This window comes from Larimichthys crocea, unplaced genomic scaffold (genome assembly GCF_000972845.2).
Source record: "Larimichthys crocea isolate SSNF unplaced genomic scaffold, L_crocea_2.0 scaffold97, whole genome shotgun sequence".
Lineage (NCBI taxonomy): Eukaryota > Metazoa > Chordata > Actinopteri > Sciaenidae > Larimichthys > Larimichthys crocea.
Window position 1 is genome coordinate 339,016 of NW_020861315.1, and position 16,462 is coordinate 355,477.

Below are 16,462 nucleotides of genomic sequence, written 5' to 3' on the forward strand. Positions count from 1 at the left end.
TCATAATGCCAAATGGGCTGTAACCAATGACCTACTTGAGCATCTCAAACTTTGTCTTCCCTTCGCCATCTGTGCAATCAAGAAGCAGTTGTTGCTGTTAGCGCTATACATGTTAATCCCAAGGGACCGTCATTAACTATGCTTAGAAACACATTCACATCCTATAATGTGGCTCAATCTAATCTGTTATTACAGCGCGATGCACTGTTTGGAACCAAGAAGTTGACCTGGTGACTTGGTTTGAAAATGGCAAAGTCTCCAGAAAACACTCAGAGACAAGCAGCTTCATATCACTGTCACAGCTCTGCATTCACGAGCTGAGAACCAGATTTAATCTACAGAACAACAAGATCACTGCCAAATACCACAGAGAAGTCTGCACAAAGTCAGAAGTAAACTCTGTCTGCGAGCGTGCACACACATATTCAACACCGAGATAAAAATCTATACACAGAGCCACAATTGGCAGAAACGGGAAGTTTCCAAAGTTTTAAATATAAATTCCAGTGAGCAATGATATAAAAGGGCAAACAGTGTTTCTTCACAACAATGAAAAAACTCATAACAGGCATCATTCTCTCAGATTAACATCCCTGCCTGAGTCAGGGCCATCTGTGTTATGCCAGCAGCCTGGCACAAAAACAGAGATGTGTGGAAGATAGGCATGGGAGGTGAGGGGGACATGGGGTGTGTGTGTGAGAGAGAGAGAAAGAAGGTGGAGGAAGAGAGACAGAAAGAATAAACACAAGACCAGATTAAAATTTCTAGGCATTAAGAAAGCCATGTGACCACTGGAAGGAGGGAAAACAGTGGAAAATCACAGAGTCATATCTCTTTCACAGAGAGCTCCTCTGTCTTTCCCCCTTTTTCCACCACAGTTGGGTTAGCAAGGCAAAGCTTTCACCACCTACGTGCTACACTAAAGAGGAAACATGCATAATACAGGCATGAAATCTTCATTACCTCATGTGCTCTCTTAGAACTAGTTGATACCTGCACTTGCACTGTTTCTGTTGAATATGACCAAGAAGATCTGGCACGATTGTGGGCAGCGTGGGTTCTTCTTGGCTCAGGCCACCAGTTTTTACAGTGACTCCTAACATGCCACACAACAACATTAAGCATGCTGATAAACACCACTGGAGCTACAAACTCTAAGTTTCTCTTTAAGAAAGCCTATAAAACATCTAATTTGCTGAGAGTCTGCTGGCCAAGTCTAGTGCACCTCAGATTTAAGGATGTGTTCAGTGCATACCACCACACAATAAAGCACAATAAACCTAACATTAGAAGGCACTTCGATTGTGGTGTTACGTACTATAGTAGCTCAAACATATTAAATACTAGAGGTAAAATGATTGATACCCAATTAACTGACTATTGCTGATTATTCTTCTTTCAATTTTGATAATGAGCTAATTATTTAAATCATTTTTAAGCTGGTATTTGCTAGACAAAAAAAAATTAAATACATTTTCAATTTGGGACTGTTGGTCAGACAAACACAAGACATCTGTGATAGGGTGTAGAGTGGCAAATTTCCATTACAATTTCTTAGAGCCAAAAGGTGACATTGTTATTGTTATGTCTCATTTTGTCTGGCCAACAGTCCAAAACAAATCAATTTACCACTTGAAAAATGTAAGACGAGAAAGGAAAAGCAACAAATTCTCACATTTTGGAACATGGAATTGATTTATAAACACATAGTTGTAGCTGTAATCTAGAAATATCACATTAGACTGTGGGAAATAATGATGGGCTTTTTTTATTATTTTGACATTTTGATGATTAATCAAGAAAATGAACAGACTAAGCAATAATAAAAATGTGTGAATGAATGCAAGAGACAGCATATGTTTTACGTTATGGGAAGTTAAGAAGTAACATGCAAAGCCACAGACAAAAATTATGTTACCTAGACCCTACGTACAGTAATATTAGATAAAGTATGGTCCGTCAGTTTAAGCCTCATCTTGACTTTTTATGGCCTTCATTTTTTTTTAAATCAAATTTAACAGGTTCCTGGGAACCTTAATCATCCAATAGTTTTATATTGAACTGCTTGACATAAACCACTTGGACAGCTGGTTCTGATCCACTCTGTAAGTTTATGAGCTAATGAAAAATATCGATCAGGTAGGCATCGTATTTTGTTTATCCAACTGTTTGTTTTTTTATCCAAGACAGTCAGCTCAAAGCTGCAGTGCATGAGAGAGCTCTTAGATGAAAATGTGAATGTGGGAAAAGATCATTTGTTTTGTGATTAACATTCATTAATGACTGTCCACTAGAGGGAGTTTTAATGTGTGTCACCAGGGGAGAATAAAACAGTAAACTGCTTCCGTTTCCACATCCTGTCATCCGCTGAGTCCAACTGCAGCTAAGTGTTGTCAAGCTGAGGGAAGACGTGAGATAGCTCACAGCTACTATCATGCCTGCATGACATCATCATGAAGTCATTGAGTCTCTCAGCGCTGCTGTATGTTTACTCACTCCTGTCCAACAGCATGTTATCTTCTAATGAGATGTATCACTGCCTTGTGATGTTACAGTCACACAAAACAGGTTTAGCTCTTCCAGCGTCAGTGCAGTTTGCATTAAGTCTCTCAGGTTACTGACGCAGCATGTTTTCGGTACCTTAGGCATTAGTATTCATTGAGGCCACAGGACCGCCACACAGTTCCCAGCAGGCTACAGCGCACTTCAGCTGCTTCCTGTCTGTCTACCTCCTGTTGCACAGAGGGAGGGAGGTAGGAAGTAGCGCAGCTCATAACATACAGACACACTGCTGGGACAGAGCGCACACAACATCTCCTGCACTGTCCAATCTAATAAGTGCGCTCACTATCATCAGCTAGAGCAAAAGTAAAGGGTGGCTCAGCGTCAACTGTTGGAAATGAATCCTTAGCTATTTTAATCTGAAGGGGGAACAAATCACAGCACAGGTTTTCTTTCTTTGAGGGGGCCAGTCATGCCTACTGTAGTCCCCCTTAAGCCTCCTGGGAGAGAGAGGGAGAGAGAGAGAGAGATAATCCCTACTGCAGTCTCCAAAGGACGGAAATAATTAGTTAATACCTCTGCACAGTCTAAGCTGGTGATTTTCCTGTGTCTGTGTAATGCAAGACAAGATAGACTCTCCTTGTGCATTTAGGAAAAAGTGCTGATCACTGTACTCGAGTGGTGGTATGCATCTCCAACGTCAGCAGCTAATGCTTGTCAATCACTTTTCCTGTGCAAACCATTTAAAATTTAGTGGTAAACCATTTGCAACCTAGTGGGCTCCCTAGTGAGACTCCCTCTGATTGACAGCTCCCCGAAGACATCACCGTTATACTATCATGATGTGTGAACCTTCACCGACAAAGAGGGGAAAGGGCTTCCTGTGAGAGTCAGGCATCCCACCATTGAAAAAAAAAACAGATTTCTTGTAGAGAATAAGAACGTGAAGATAATTATTACTAAATTGCATTTGTTTGCCTCCCACGCTCACCTGTAAGTGTAAGAATTTGAAAAAAAAGAAAAAAGGGTGGTATATGCGGCTGCGGAAAATGCTTATGCCTATTTTAAACAGACAGTGACACTATGTTTAAGAGTTTCAGTACTTTACCTGCAGTTCACACCAGGCAACTTCCACCCAGGTCTCAGTATCCAGGCCCTTGTAGACCGTCTTGAAGGACCCTCTCCCCAGCTCAATGTCAAATTTGAGGAATCTTCCTCCTGGAGACGTTGAGACCGCTTTCATCTCGGCCTCCTCCTCGTTCTCCTCACTGGCTGCCTTGATAGCGGCTTTGCCAGCCTCATTGCATGTCAGATTTAATGCATCTCCACCTTTCTCCTTCTCCTCATCGGCACTGGCACTCTCCGTTGCACTGTCTTTTTGCCCACCTTGACTTTCAGTGCTGGATCCTTCTTGTATCCCGCTACTAGTCCCCCGCGTCCTGTCCACTATTGTCCGCAGGTTTATGTTTAGGATCTTACTCCTGTTATCACACTCGGGCGCTTCAAATGCTTGCTCATCTGTGTCCGAGAACCACAGACTCCTCCTGATGAATCTCTGATGCACATTTCTCTGATAACTGGAGGAAGGATATGCACTGGGGTCACTCCCACCTCTCACTACCGGATCCACAAGGTTGACATTTCCATCACTCACGGCCTCATACATATTCATGGTCATGTCACACTGAGATTTGGGTACAGATGGATATTTGAGTTCTTGGTGGCGCTCGGAGTTTGAATTGGCCTCCGGCTCCATGGTGATTTAAAAGTTGAGTCACTTTGGTTTCCAGGTCATTCGTGCCATGGCTAGACTGCCCAACATGCAGATTTTTTTTTTTTTTTTTTAAGAGATGAATACCTGCAGCGCCCACTCGGTGACGCAGTTTGCCAGCAGAGGCCCCTAACAACACCGGGATGGATGACACAGACGAGATTTCATCCGATAATCAAGAGCTGCAAAAAGAAATGTTGCCAGTTAGTGAAAGAAAACCCCCAAAATTCACGCTCTGTACACATACTAATGTTATAGGTTATTGTGGCGTTTAAGCCAATGAATAAAAAAAGCAGGTGGATGAAAAAGGACAAGTCCATGAGTTTAAAAAAAACAAAACATGTTAGCAGGAGCCATCATCGGCCAGGTGAACGACAAACTAGCAAAGCTTCCTCTTGACGACACAAGTTCAACTTCAGCAGTTCAGAACTACTAACGTTTAATTTAGCCAACTTAGCTCGTTAGCTCAACCGTTTTAATTAGAGTTACATTAAAGCAAGATGGGACATGACTTACCTTACTTTTTTTCCAAAAAGCGAAGAAAAACGGACAAAAAAACTCACACCAGCGGTACAACGACACACCGTATTTACGGGGAAAGAAAAATAAACCTCGCTAACGTTAGCCGTTTGTCCACGGCCAAAAAAAAAGGTGGACTTTAAAAACGCCCTATCTGCATATTATCCCCCATTCTCACACACAACAGCCACCCCAAAACACGACTAAATAAATAAATTCAGATTCAACTCAGTGTTTGCGAACTGAAAACAGACCCCATTTTGGCGTAGGAGAGATAAAAAAAACACACGCTATTTTATCTCCCCGCATCCCTCTCCTCTCCTCTCCCTCGGTTGCAGATGCCGTGTCTCTCCGCCGCCGCTTCTCCGGAGCTGCCGTATGCGGAGCGTGGTGTAGTTAAAAAGCCCAACCGCTTTAAGCTTTAACACACACGGGGGTGATTTTTTTTTTTTTTTTTTTTTTTAGTTTCAGCCTGTCGTCCCTTCAGCAATTAAAAAACTGCTTCAGCTTGTCATCGTGTCTCTTCCACCCCTTGCTTTTTTCTCTTTAGGTTAATACAACGGTGAAGCACGCCAATGTGTTTCCCATTCAGCTCGCTTGGATCCACGCCCCTGGTAACGACTGGAGGGACCGTCCAATAACACAGCACGCAGGGACAGCAGGGACAGCCACTCATACTGCTGCTGTACTGTCCAACAGCAAGAGTGACACATATCTCACATGAAAAGATCAACAAATGATTTATTCCTTTACAAAAAAAAATCCTTTACAAATTTCTTTCACGCCCTTCAATAACTCAATCAACAATCGCACTCACGACTCAACAGCTTGTTGTATAACACAATTTTCTTTAAATAAATGCTGTAGCTGTGGCATATAATACAATAATTGCATGTGCAATTGCTTCTCTGTTAAGTAGGCTATATTCTTGCAGGTCCTGTCTTCTCTTCCTCTACAACAGGACACTTTGCAGCTCAATTTCTACAGAGCTGCAGCCTGCAGCTCGAGGTGCAGTGTTCAGCATATGCGCATGGGAAGATGATGAACATGATCAGCAGCAACAGGGGAAGTGGTGCTGAGGTAAGATATTTGAAACCATTTTATAAGGGAAACAAGAAAGGTTTGCTTTGTGCCACTTTATATGTGACCCATTTTTGAAGTACAATAGATTAGTGTGACAAGTCGTGACAAGTGCAAGAATAATTTCTTATAGGGGTGCCTGGATGCAATATTTCTCTGCTTACCAAGGGGTTTTTCATTCTTGCTTTCTTGCAAACAGCTCTATCCAAATTCAACCATAGGGAAATCCAACAAGTGCTCCAAGATGAACCTGGAAATGAGTGTGAGTGAAATTCAATGCAGCAGCCATTGCGATAAATATTTAAGATGTTAAGCTTAGCCTGCATTATAAAATTAAGGTTTGAACTTTGTCAGAGATGTGTTGATTGACAGTTTGTGGCATGCTTATGTAAGGTGGTCATGTTATATCCTCCATTTTCATGGCATGTTTGGCCTCTTTCTCATATTACCTGTCATCTATATGAGATGAGTGGAAACCTATATATAAACTTTGAAGACCAGAAATGATGCTGAGTGGGATATATTTCAAGTATACACAGAAACAAATCAATAAAATAAAACATTTAAACAGAAATCTTCATGGTTGTTTTAAGCTCGCTGGGTCGGGTGACAGTCTGGTTCAGTTGAGGACTGAAGAATTGTTGGCACCTGAGTGACCTTATAAATAATTAATGCACCCCTTTGTTTCCACTTGAATGGCCAAAATGCACACACAAACAAATGCATGCGCATGGTTTTACTTTTACATAATGTCATCCTACTTTATGCTATGACTAGATTGTGTTTTATGTGGCGATTGAAGTTGCCATTTGACAAGTAATTACAATATAGGGTAGTTCAGAGCTGCATTCAGTTTTACAGGGCTAGGAAATAACCTTCACTGTGCCATTTCCATACACGCTGTCTTAACAGCACCATTTAATTTCAGATGAATGTGTGTGTGTGTGTGTGTGTGTGTGTGTGTGTGTGTGTGTGTGTGTGTGTGTGTGTGTGTGTGTTTTTGAGGAAGAAGCAGGGAGGAAGAGAGAGAGACCCTGGCAATCAGAGGTACTTCCTTGTGACTGTCAGTGCTCAGCCAACAGATGTAGAATTTAATGCCCTTACGCTCAATAAATCGAGCAATTGGTCTCATTTGAAATGTGTCTCCCACTAGTGTGAATCAATAAGAACAGAATCAATCTGTGGTTGTTCTGTAGAGTGAAGATCTTATGTGCAGACTTTCCACAGGCTTTTAATATCTGTGCCGGTGGTACACGGAAATCTAAGACCAATCAGATTTAGTGTCAGATTTCAGTCACATTCTTCAGCATGTCCTTTTGTCTTTTTGGATAATCAATAGGTTTTACATTGCAACTTTAGACTGAGTGATAGGCCGCGTTCTGAAACAGCCATGTTTGCTTTGCAGTGTGTAAGCCTGTAAAACTAAAAGCCCTATAGAGAATCATGGAAATTAGATTTACAGTTGGGTCGATCCTCATCTGGATGAGGGCCAGAGTTTGAGGTGAGTGAGAGAGGGAGCCTGCTGATAGGACATGATGGATGGAAAGCAAAGAAGTGCTGATGTATGAGGGAGGGAAAAAACAAAAGGAGGGGAAACACACACACACACACACACACACACCCATGCAGTTTACAAAGGCAAGTTCATTTGTTTTCATCATGTTGCTGAACAGCAGCAAGTTCAATTAACTAAATAATAAATGCAGGATCTCACTTTTAAGTGGTGTCTTGCATTGTTGCTGCAAAGAGCCTTTCTACATGTCAGATAAATGAACTAAGTGGTACAAAGCAATAGTCATACTTACACAATAACTGACATGCAGGTATTTAGATTAGCTGTAATCAGCCAGTGTGACAATGTGGGGAAAGGGGAAAATTTAGGATTAGGTATGGAAGTTGAATGAGTTCATTTCATTTGCTTGGAAGAAAGCCAAACCTTTACTCGGCATCTGAATACACAATAAAAAAACAATTTTATGGTTCAATTAGGTTCAATGTTTCTGTTAAATCTCAGGAATTTAGAATTTGTGGCTTTTCCAGAGGCTGAACTGCAACTATGTGGCAGACATAAAGATAGCTATTTATGTTGGGACTCGACTTTATTTACTTGTGAGTGTAAGAGTAGCAGTTGTAGAAGTTAAGAAAGTCTTTTATTTGTTGTTAAAAACACTGCATAAATCGGCATTTGTTTAAATCTCATTTTGCCTGATCTCTCCCTAAATTGCCTCCAGGCTCTTTAGTTTTTCAGCCCAATTACTTCTCTCCATTCCACTGCTCAGGTATAATCTAACAGTGATCATGCATTTTCAATTTTTCCCCTGGACTGGGGAACACTTAACTAGCCACTATGAGGATTTTCCCCTTCAATTTACATTTAAAATCCAGTTTAGAAGAAGTGTTTTATTACTCAAGCAACCTTTAAGTGACTATGATTGAGTCTATTTTAGTGGTTTTATGTGTTGTTTGTACTGTGCTTCCACATTTTATATATATATGTATATATATAAAAAAATAATATATATTACAATTAAATATAATTTTGCATTTATGATATAGGCAGTCCAGGTTGTTTCGGAGGTATATATTTATGTATCTATTCATTCATTTAAGTTATATCAATGTATCTGAACCTCTCACACTTTGATCAACATTATTTTACAACATAAGAGGCTCTTTTATACGCACATACTTTAGCCACGCCTGATCTGATTCGTCAGAAGGCAGCATCTGTTAAATGTTATTGTATGAATCTATCTTCTATTCCACAGTGACACATAACTGAGAGTTAATACAGATTCAAACAACTTTTCTGTCTCTCCCCTGCCTTCCCTCCCCTCCACATCCTCCTCCCTTCATCTCTCCTCCATGTCTCCCCTGAGTCTATTTCTGACAAGGAATGCAGTGTGAATAATTCATCACGAAAATAAGCATCAAAACCGAGGACCACTACAGAGCAATTGACTTAATGAGAACCTTTCGTTTTAGTTTTTAACAGTAGATCTGTAAATGTTTTGGTGACTGACAAGCACTCTGTTTTTGTCAAATGGGAATAGAAAAGTCAGCGCACATATGCAAATGTGGGTTCTCTTCCATGTTTTTCAATTTGAGGTGTTATCCAAATGAAAGCCGGGAATAGATGCATCCGGTTTTATGTTGTTTTTTTTACACGTGTAGTATGCTGTCCCCCCTCCCTTCTTCCTTGTGATAGAACAGTGTGACATACCATGGCCTATATTTGCTATCTTTTTGTTCTACAATGTCTCCTGTGCTGTGATTACTTGTTATCCTATGTTCTCAGCCATGTGATATGAGTGGACAGTGGGATTATTTTTGACAAAAAGCTAGGACTGACTGAGTAGGTGGCCTAGTATACACACAATACTATACGTCAAAAGGAGTTCTTTATATTTACTGGTGAATTTTAGAGAAAATTCATCTGCTGTGCTTCTAGACACACTGACTGCACGTTACCAACCTGTGATCCCTCAACAAGCATTATCTCACTGTGGTCTGTTGACTCGTGGATAAAGGGCTGTCTTTGAAAAGTCTGTGTAAGTGTTTGAGAGCAGAATGGCTGACCCTGACACATCATGACAGTATGCCATTTTGTGGCGTTTGGCTCAAATAACAGTCACAAGGGCAATACACCACACCATGTTGCTTTTTTCCACCCCCGAGGAATGTAGGGAAACATGTTTTGAAGAGCTGTTTAATTCCTTGTTATGAATCTTACCACAAGGCATTGTGGCCCAGAGTGAAAAAGATTTGGAGAAATCCTGTGGAGACAGTCTCTTTAAAAAAAAAGTTAGGATGATGTTGGGATGTCTCTGCGGTGTTCACATGAAGCTTTACCAAATAAAAAAATCTAAAAGGATGGGAGGTGTCAGATGAAGAGCGTGGACAGTTAAACGCAGTGCAATGGCTTTTTAAGTGAAGCAAACATGGCTTGTCTTGTAATTATCACAGGATTGAAAAAAAACTCATCAAGATAATTACTGCAACCAGAGTACTAGCACTTCTCCAACCCCCATGACTACACCTTCTGTGCACTTCCCCTCATACATCAACTTAACCATGCCAGCTGATTGTTGTGGATCTCCTAAAGACATTGTAATTCAGCTGTATTCAACACTACGGCAAATTAGAGGGTGCAGCTCTTCTTTTCTCTTTTTTTTTGTCTCTATCCCTGGAGGAGAGGGAAGACAGTTCGTACCAGCTCTGTGGTTTGGTTAATCCCAGACAAGCTATGCCTTTTGCAGCTGCAGGGGTGTGTTGTGAGAAAACGGGAAGTCTTCAGTGTCGAAGAAGAAACTGCAAGCACTGCTGATTATGTCGTGTTTGCAGAGAGTAGGAGCATGCAGGTTTTGGCCTTGACATGACTGAATCTTCAGTGGTGGTGCTCGGGTGTAAAGTCAGGCATTGCTGAACAGTAGCCCCGAGTAGATGTTCATTCAGCAGCAGCAGCAGCTCTCTGAATTGAGGATTTTCATCATTTTAAAAGAGAGTGATATCAACAAGCAGACTGTTTATCCAGCACCTCCTGATCCAGACCATGTTTGTCTGTTAATGGTGCAGAGTCCACTGGGATGGAGTAGACACACATACACACAAAACCTATCAAAGCTTTTCTTGCATAATCATCACCCACACGAGAATCAATAGGTTATAGAATTCAACAAAAACTAAAATTGATTTTTACTTTAATCTTTTCTTTCGGTTACCATCTGTTGATAAAAGGGACACAGCCTAAACTACTTCCAATGTCTCCATTATATAGAATATGCAATAATAACTGAAATACTGTGTTTTTTTTGTCTGCTCGATATACAGTATCAATAAAATGCTGATGCATAGAAAACGTGCCTTTATCCGAAGCAGGATTGATGCTGCTGTCATAAAAATGAGCCGTTCTGGGTTTTACTCAGTGCAGATATCGAGCTAACTCTGTTATACTACTTCAAGGGACAGGGATATATATGAGCAGGATGTGACAGAAAGGTCTCAGTATCACCCACTAAACACAACACAGACAGTCAGACATACTTTGATTTGATTTGAAAAGTCAACCAGTAGTGGGATAGAGGTCTTACAGCCACACAGGCAGTATAATATGCTCAGAGAACAAGACAATGTAAAGATGATAGCTAATGGAAAGCCCTTAACACTGTGAATGTTAACATTCACATTCACCATGTTTTAATGGGTCTGTTACTAGTATGGCAGTATCCCTTTGCAGTACTGATGGCTCTGTTTTCAAAGGTCACTCTTCTGTAATAGCTGTGTGTTAGGTCTAATGCTAATTAGGTCTGAATGATAACCAGATCCTCACCATCAATGTACAGAAAGCACAAAATTACTGCTAGCCTCATCAACATGCTGCTTCGTTGCTCTGTCGGGAGAACAAAACACAACAGCATGGAGCATGCCTTTCTGTTTATCTCCAGGCCTTCTTTCAGGCATTATCTCAAAGTCATAAACATTATCTTTGTGCCAGTTACTTTCTTCTCTCCCCAGGCCTCCGATCCAGATGTTTGGGGCAGGAGCCAAGCCCAAGCTCTGAACATGAACCACTATGCCAATAAGAAGAGTGCAGCTGAGAGCATGCTGGATGTGGCTCTACTGATGGCCAACGCTTCCCAGCTAAAGGCTGTCCTGGAGCAGGGGCCAGACTTCTCCTTTTACACCCCCATCGTCACCCTAATCAGCATCTCCCTTTGTCTGCAGGTCACAGTCGGGGTCCTGCTTATCTTCATAGGTAAGAAAATAAACAGAGCCCAAGCCTTTTGGGTAAATCCAGAGGTGTCTAAGCTGTCTAGCAAGCCTCACAACCTTCAGATGTCCTTCTGTGTTTTATACCCTCAGCACAATTCCCCAATGTCAAGTCCACTGACAAACAGCCCTATTGCCAGTTATTGGACTCTAGCTGTAACCACAGCAACTAGCCCTGATACCAGGTCAAAGTTCACTAGGTTTTAGTCCTCCTGGGAGTCTAGGGAGGGAGGTTATTTCATTTCTCTGCCATGTGTGTGTGTCAATAAGTGTCAGTATGCATGTCTCAACACATCTAAAAGTAAACAGAAAGAAAGACTGAAGCTAAATATAAAAGTGTGACCTGTTCACACATCTTTTGAGAGATTTTGAAGATGTCAGCAGAGAGGTGGTAAAAAAAAAGGTTTTTAAGATGACAAGATGAGTTTGGATGAGATGTACAGGCGCAGTTTAGAATAATTTTCCTCTGAACATCAGGTCAGTGAAGTTTAGTCAGATCACACTGACTCATCTCAGCTCTTGCTGGAGGAGTAAATATCTCTTTATCTGTTATAATATAACACACCCTACTTCTATCACTCTACCTACCTCTCCCAATAATATCTCCTGGTGTTTGGATTTCTTTCTGTCTTGCCGGGTTTACCTTACTTATCGACTTATCTTGGTTTCTATATTTTTCTTCAATAGAAATATTATTTACCAGTTTTTAAATTTGCTGTGTTAAATTAATCAAAATAGCCACAATTAATCTTCATTATTATAATCAACCATAATCGACTGTAAAATAGCATTTGCACATTGATTTTCTAAAGACTCACGTGTCAGAAAGGTCAGTCAGCATATCAAAGTCATCACACATTCATGAAAGCCTGCCCCCCTTTGACCCCCTCCATCCACCAAATCCTCTGACCCCACCAGCTCCCCCTGCAGCCCCCCTCGTCTCCACCAGAATATCAAACACATCTCATTCTCATCGCTCTTTTCATTCCTCTTTCTTCATTTTCTTTGACTGTTCTGAACCCTGCTGCCCTCTCTGCTCCCTACCCCCCCTGTCCAAACCTCCCTCTCACGTGGATCCAGCACTGTGTAATGGAGCCGGTGATGCATGATGTGATCGGCCTACATACCACCACCACCACCACCACCCCCCCCCCCCAGACCCCAGTCCACCCCACCCTGGGCAGATCAGATCAGACACACACACACACAGAGTCAGACGAGGTCTTTACACCGTTTAACCTTTTTAGTAAACTCCCACAAACACACACATATGCACACGTACACATACTATCTACACTGCTCCACCTACATTTCCTTCATTTGGACATGATTCATAGGCCAGTCCCTGTGAGGATGAAGATGATATTTGTTAGTTATTGTGACATTATCACAACACAGATCAGTTGCTTATTTTTGTCGTTTTGTTTAGATCAAGTTGTTAATGAAGCACAAATTAAATAAGGCAGTGTTATACAGGAAATACAAGCTTCCCTTGATCATTTATTTCTTCCCTGTATTGTTCTATTTATTGTTTATTTCTGTGTGCTTTGAATTAGAAGCTTGTTGTCTTTGCCTGTCTTAGATAATTGAATCCACAATGACAGATTGATGTTAAAAAAATAACAAGTATTTAGATGTTAAGTCAAATGTTAAGACACTGAAAATTATATTCCTTTTGTGTAGTACCCATGTAAGCACTAAATTACATGGAGTACATGTTTGGGGTCAATTAGACCCTAGAGGGATCTAACTCCCTGTTAGATCTCCCTCTGACAAACAAACTGTTGTAAAACTCTGATAACAGAAATCCAGATAGACCTATTTGGGTTTAGGGAGGGTATTGCTGTGTAAACATTACTGTCAACACTAGTCACAGATATATGTATGAATCCATTGTATTCAACCAGGTTCTACAGAAAAGTAGAGCACAAATTTCTGTAACATGTCATTAGTTCAAAATTATGTTTATAAGCAGTTCTCATGAAGAAAAGTATCAAAGTATCAAGGAGATAAAACTTGACTTTTACTTAATTGACTTTTAGGCTGTTGGTAAAGCAAAAGCACAGGACAGATTCCTCTGTAGAACTTTAATGTTTACTTCAAGTATAGGACATTATATTGTATTCAAACTCATCAAATCAAACAGTTCGTGTAAATTGTTTCCAGTTTTCACTTGGTAATGACAAAACACATGAAACAATATGAGAGTGTTTTCTATTTACTATCATACTCTCATTCATCATGACAAGTTTTAGTTACAAAAAACGATGAACGATGAAAAATTGATAGATCTTTTTTATCCTGATATGCTCTTATCAGAATTACATTTGATAGTCTACATTTTTTTTGGATCACTCACAGACATGTGAACTCGCTGCACCCAGAATTAAATAGATATTGACTTATGGTTGACAGTAAATGTGTGTGCGACGAGCTGGCTTGAGTCCCAGAATAAAGTACATTACTGATGTTTGACTGGGCATTCACTGAGCTTGTGTTTGTGTGTTGTTGAATTGTATTTCCTGGTTTTCTCCACAGTTCGATGGAACCTAAATGATGAGCAAAAGCACTGGAGGCTGAACGTTATGGAGAACTTGGCCACGGGCCTGGTTTTTATGATAGTGGTCGTCAATGTCTTCATCACAGCCTTTGGAGTCCACAGGCCGAACCGCAGCGACTGAGCAAGAACACACACATACAGGTATTCTTTCTGTTTTTGCTAATCACATATATCCTTTATGTTCACCCTCTTTCTCTGCTCCCCTCTTTCCATCCAAACAGGTCTTTTCTCTCATGCCTCACTGTGCAGTTTGCTCCTATAGACATCCACGTAGTCAGCATGTTTTTGGTCCTCTTCTCTCCTGACCTTCACAATCCCCTCCCTGACCTACAAACACACTGACCTCTCCAGACCCTCAGAGAAATTTCCACCGGAAAACAACTCAAGAACAAAATCCAACCACTGTTCTTTTACCAGAAAATCATTGCATTGCAGAAAACAGCAAACAAGAGAGAACCAGCAGTGGTGACAAAGAGGTCTGGTTCATATACAACACAACATTTGTTCCCAGTGGACAAACAGGAAAGTGGAGACAACAGTAGTAAAGCACATGTGACTTCACAATGTCTGTCTCCTTTGCTGCCCGAGAGTGACCTCAAACACTGGGCAGACACAAATGCACAACCACATTGACACACACACACATGGTGACTGCTGAGCAGGCTTCAATTTTTAATTGCATTGATGACGTTTAAGGAAGATGTCATGGTTCCTTCCTAGCCAGGACAGTCTGAGCACATGTATGCAGACCAGGGTGTGCCTCGTGACTCAAAGCTCCAACCCACCTTCACAGCTTTAACCTTACCGACACATCTGCACCCAACCACAGGCGTCATGCCTAACATTCAATTATAACAATGTTTGGTTGTGCCATGACTCCCTCTGTGCTTTGAGCGAAGCTAGAGAGTGTCTGTGGTTCTCTGGACCAGCAGCTGGTGAGTCAGAGTCAACACAGCACAGACCCCAACAGAAGTGCTTGTTAAAATGGAAGCCTTAATTAGACTGTGTTTCAGCAATGTCACTGAAACCCCAATTAGATCCCAAGCAAATGCTGAGTTTATACACTCGAGCAGTTTAACACAAGCCGTTTGAGCCTGTTTCACATAATCACCTACTAAACACCTGAAGAATATTCATGTTCGCATATATAATCCTTAAATGCGATTGTGACAAAGCACCTTTCAAATGATAAACCAACGTCACAATCTGATCCTCTTCCTCCTCCACAACTATCATTGGTAACCGTGGAAACTGCCAGACGAGCTGAGAGCCAGATTCATGACACACACAGCTCCACTCAGGGCAGATCTGTAGACTGATATATATATATATATATATATAGATAATATATATATATATATATATATATATATATATATATATATATATATATATATACATAATGTATGTGTATGGCTCCTATACTCCTGGCTCCATCTCAATCCTGAAGTGTAACAAGCTGGCTCTGTGGGGGTCTAACATCAGAGGATGCTGATGATCAACGAGCAGTTTATGGTTGTGTGAAGCAAGGCTATTAATAGCTCGCTCGTGGGAATGTTGATGCCAGTATTCAAGCTGGACAATCACTAGGGTGACACTTTTCAACCCCCTTCGACACCTCCCCATCCCTCCTCTTTCTCTCTGACTCCCCTCTCTCATCTGTTGCTCTCTCTTTGCAGAGAAGACAGAGGCGGAAAAGTGCTGCTCAGTGACACAAATCTCCTGAGATGAGACACCTGAGCTCTCCTCCAGAGCTGTACTGTATATACCGTCTTTAATGTAGCCGTTTTCCTATAGATTTGAACAAACAAGGGCTTCAAGTGAGCATGAAATGCATCCACCCTGCACACAAGTCTTATTGAGCAGTCACCAGCATTTAATGTAGTATTTAATTAAGTTGACTTTATCCATTCAGTCAATTTGATTGTCATTATTAATTAATGCCGCCTGTCTGTTGCCTTCAGTGTTGTCATTGTAATAGCACACAAGAACATTTTCCAGCATCCTTGTTTCCCACTTTGGTTCACTGAATGAGGGAGCAGCACCCTCTAGTGTATTTATTTATGCAGTTCAATCAGTGAGATAAATGTTTTATCGTCATCTCCATTTCAGGTTAAAAAGAAACAAAACAGTGCCAGACACAAACCTATAAACCATACTGCTCATTACTGGGAATTTTCTTGTTAGACTGCGATACCACACAGTATTTGATGTTAATTAATCGTATACATTTCTGTGTATATTGTCTTTGTCATACTTGA

General features: G+C 40.9%; 2 protein-coding genes across 11 annotated transcripts in view; one reads left to right on the top strand and one right to left on the bottom strand.

Moving 5' to 3' along the window:
* The window catches only part of LOC104940252 (serine/threonine-protein kinase WNK2), a 38,361-nt gene extending 32,900 nt beyond the window's left edge, over positions 1–5,461 (bottom strand). For all 8 annotated transcript variants that reach the window (XM_019271295.2, XM_019271300.2, XM_019271296.2 and 5 more), the window contains exons 1-2: positions 4,790–5,461; positions 3,611–4,455 (exon numbers count right to left, since the gene is read on the bottom strand). In XM_019271295.2, coding sequence (XP_019126840.2) covers positions 3,611–4,258 — 648 coding nt within the window. In that variant the 5' untranslated portion in view covers positions 4,259–4,455; positions 4,790–5,461. The remainder of the gene's footprint in view (positions 1–3,610; positions 4,456–4,789) is intronic.
* The window catches only part of LOC104940251 (ninjurin-1), a 40,603-nt gene extending 24,216 nt beyond the window's left edge, over positions 1–16,387 (top strand). The window contains exons 1-5 of one of the 3 annotated variants that reach the window (XM_019271301.2): positions 5,596–5,872; positions 6,072–6,134; positions 11,387–11,627; positions 14,180–14,342; positions 15,881–16,387. In XM_019271301.2, coding sequence (XP_019126846.1) covers positions 5,831–5,872; positions 6,072–6,134; positions 11,387–11,627; positions 14,180–14,322 — 489 coding nt within the window. In that variant the 5' untranslated portion in view covers positions 5,596–5,830 and the 3' untranslated portion in view covers positions 14,323–14,342; positions 15,881–16,387. Of the gene's footprint in view, positions 1–5,595; positions 5,873–6,071; positions 6,135–11,386; positions 11,628–14,179; positions 14,343–15,880 lie in introns of those variants that run through there. The other 2 variants (XM_010756805.3, XM_027277298.1) reach the window with 2 other exon arrangements.
* Positions 16,388–16,462: the final 75 nt, after the last annotated feature.